We start from the raw sequence: 3,648 nt of genomic DNA, 5'->3' as shown, positions 1-3,648 counted from the left end.
GGATTGGCAAACGTGGACAGAAAGATTACCCGTCATAAATCAGGTATATGGGCAAACATGGCCAGAAAGATTTTTGCAGTGAGGTTCTCTTTGGATTGGCAAGCTTTGCTAATCACTCTATCGGGCTCTTGGAAAGATCGATTGGATAGTTTTACTGTCCGCTATGTTTTTCAAGCCACGGTACATGCTCTATGGCGAGAGCGAAACCAGAGGTGCCATGGAGAACATCCGAACACTGCAGAGCAGTTGATCAAATATATTGACAGACAAGTGAGGGACCGGCTCTTCTCGACAACAAAGAGTGATGACCGCTGCTACGATGCTGCTCTGCAGTTTTGGCTAGCCTCTAGATATTAATTCTCAAGACTCTAAGCTTGTAGCTTAAAGTTTTTGCTTTCTCTCATTTTTAACCAACATGTTACACTAGTTGTACAAACGTTATTTTTTCTTTGAATCAAATTTAACATTTTATTTAAAAAAAAAAAATTACCCGTGGATACAAAATAAAACACATAGCCTATCTACGATGAGAAGAAAAGCTCGATCTCCTCAAAGGCTGCAAACACATTTGCTCGGTTCATCGTACATGGAGAGAATCAGGTTATGTATATATATAATCTCTTCGTCGTACACGATGATGTGCAAAATCTGGATACAAGAAACTAATTATTTTGCTATGAAAACAATAACATTAAAAAATGATATGTTTTATGTAAGATGTCTATTCATGTGTGGTCGATCGATCCATCTAGGATTTTTTAAAAACTTTGTAAGTATTCTTTTATAAATGGAAATTTAAAGAAAGAAAAAGAAAGTTGAGAAAAACACTTGAACCCAACATAAAATGACTAGAGAGACTTGAATAAACCATAATATTTTTGTTAATTAACACATATAGTAGAGTCTCTATAAATTGATACTCTTTAAATTAATACTCGCTATAAATTAATAAATTCTTCCGATCCCGAGTTAGACCGGTATAAAAAATAATCCATTTCGATAAAATAATAAGATAATATTTTTTTTGGAAATCCTATGTAAAAATATGGTCTCATCAATATCATAAATTAATAATCATATAAACTGATATATATATATATATATATTTCTAATAAAATCTAGTGAAATATGACTCTATTGTTGTTTGTCTATTCTTAAATTTGCATTCTTGTTAGGGCTCATCTCTAATTTTTTCATTGTTGTATTTTCAAATCGCATCTATAAATTGTGAAAAGTCATAGATGCGATAATTGCTTCTTTAGTTTTTAGTTTTAAAGGTATCAAAATATCTTTTGCGTCTTCATCATAATAGTAACAATTTTTTTCTAAACTCTAAACTTCTAACGGGCTCTATCTGGCTCGATACGGTAGTTCTGGTGGGAAAATCGGCTGTCTATCCCCCTTTTTACCTAGATACTCTATTAAACAATTGACATTTATCCTATTACGATAATCAAGATTATAAATTAAGAAAATTATAAAAAAATGTGAATGATAACAAAACTATCTTATTTTATAATAGAAAATTTTCAATATGAAAATGAAAAAATATCTTCATAAATTAATTAAATATTAATTTATCGATAAATTAATAATTATTAATTTATCGATAAATTAAAATCTCTATAAATTAATAAAATTTCATAATCTCGACCTTATTAATTTATAGAAGTTTTACTCTACTGTAACTATTTTTACAGAATTTAAAACAGTCAAATTAACACATAATTAATGACATTGTCATTGCTCTCTCGACTTCATTTTTGTAGGTGAAACTTTGATTTGAAATGTCAATGAAAATGATCTGTATATATATAGTTTCGGTTTTGACATCAATTAATTGGTCCAATGTCCAAACCCAACAAAAACCAAACGAATTACAATTTTGAATTAAACCGAACCTAGCTTTTTACAAAATGGTTGAGGGAGGGGGGGGGGAGGGAGTCACGTGGAATAAATAGAGATGGCGCCACGTCGATTTGTGTTTATCCCGCCAGACCGCTTCAGCCAATTTAATTAAAAAAAAAAAAGTTTTTCAATTTTTTCAATTCCCCCCCCCCCCCCCCCCCCCCNCCCCCCGGCCCCCGCTTCCTTCCTTTCTTCCTTACAGAAAAAAAAACACTCTTCGAAGTTCTAAATCTTCCCCGAGACGGCTCTCTCTCTCTCTCTCTACAAAATTCCCAATTTTTTTTTCCCCTTTCAAAAAAAAAAAACGAAGAAATCTCTGTTTTTTTTTCGTTTTCTACTTCTGATTCAAGTCAATCTTCTCTGTTCAAATCTGGATTTAAAAAAAAAAAAATCATTTGGAATAAACCCCAAGTTTCGATCTTCTCCACCCAGATGAAACCCTAATCTCTCCATTAAAAGAAAAAAAGAAAAAGAAAAATGCAGGAATCGGGTTTTAATCCGAAGACGTTTTTGGGTGTTCGATTCGCTCTCGTTGGATTCAATCCCACCCATGGGAACTCGGTATGTATTTCTTCAAATTCGGATTTCTGATTTTGTTGAGTCTCTCTGTCTGTGTGTGTGTGTGGTTAATTTTACCCATAACAGTTACGGTCCAAGCTTGTGAGTGGTGGTGGCGTTGATGTTGGCCAATGCTCTCAATCATGTACTCACCTCATCGTAGATAAGCTTGTATATGTTAGTCATCTCATTTTCTTACTCTCTTTCTCTTTTCTTTACATATATATATATATATATATATTATTATGACAATTCTTTCCTGCATACATACACACATAGGATGATCCGATTTGCGTAGCTGCTCGAAGCAGCGGGAAGGTGGTTGTCACAGGGTCATGGGTTGATCACAGCTTCGACACTGGAATGCTGGTTCATGCCAATTCGGTTTTGTATAGGCCTCTTAGAGATTTGAATGGGGTTCCAGGTTCCAAAACCTTAGTTGTGTGCTTGACCGGGTACCAAGGCCAAGATAGAGAAGACATTATGGTGTGTGTGCGCCTTTGCCTTTTTCTTCTTCTTCATCTTGTTATAATAATTTTGGTATGATGAGACTTTTGTTTCTTCTGTTTTATAAATACAGGCAATGGTTGATTTGATGGGTGGGCACTTCTCTAAGCCCTTGGTTGCAAACCGAGTCACCCATCTTATATGCTACAAGTTTGAGGGTGCGTTATCACTCACTCACTACATTCTTCTACTTTCCCCTAAGATAGTGTTTTTGGTGAGGTGGGGAACCAACATTTCTTTCTTTCTTTCTCTGCAGGAGAAAAGTATGAGCTAGCCAAGCGGATGAAGAGGATTAAAGTAGTGAATCACCGGTGGTTAGAGGACTGGTAAAGAGGCATACATACAAAAGAGTTCTTTTTTTTTTTTTTTTTTCTGTGGATTTGATTTTCTTTTTTTCCTTTGATTTATTTCTTTGCAGCTTAAAGAATTGGAAGCTCCTTCCTGAGGTTGAGTACGAGATAAGGTAAAAGTGCTGACATATATATGTATATCCATCTCTATCTCTTGTATTAGTGGACGCCTGGAATTGCTTTTTTATACAGTTGGTGTACGCTGCTTCTATTGAAAGATGAATTTTATGTCTTCCTGATGAAATTGGTTTCTGGATTTCGTGCTCTACTACAAGCTGATGATCATTTTCTTTTTTTTTTTTTTTTTTTTTTTTTTTTTTTTTTT

General features: G+C 34.1%; 1 protein-coding gene across 1 annotated transcript in view; it reads left to right on the top strand.

The window, feature by feature from the left end:
* Positions 2,099–3,648, top strand: part of LOC104709809 (BRCT domain-containing protein At4g02110-like) — a 5,724-nt gene continuing 4,174 nt past the window's right edge. Inside the window, exons 1-6 of the mRNA XM_010426366.2 lie at positions 2,099–2,469; positions 2,554–2,643; positions 2,746–2,952; positions 3,047–3,131; positions 3,230–3,299; positions 3,392–3,436. Coding sequence (XP_010424668.1) covers positions 2,386–2,469; positions 2,554–2,643; positions 2,746–2,952; positions 3,047–3,131; positions 3,230–3,299; positions 3,392–3,436 — 581 coding nt within the window. The 5' untranslated portion in view covers positions 2,099–2,385. The remainder of the gene's footprint in view (positions 2,470–2,553; positions 2,644–2,745; positions 2,953–3,046; positions 3,132–3,229; positions 3,300–3,391; positions 3,437–3,648) is intronic.

This window comes from Camelina sativa, chromosome 8 (assembly GCF_000633955.1).
Source record: "Camelina sativa cultivar DH55 chromosome 8, Cs, whole genome shotgun sequence".
In the NCBI taxonomy this organism is placed as follows: Eukaryota; Viridiplantae; Streptophyta; class Magnoliopsida; order Brassicales; family Brassicaceae; genus Camelina; species Camelina sativa.
The sequence above is the reverse complement of the archived record's forward strand: the minus strand, read 5'-3'. Positions and strand labels throughout refer to the sequence as shown.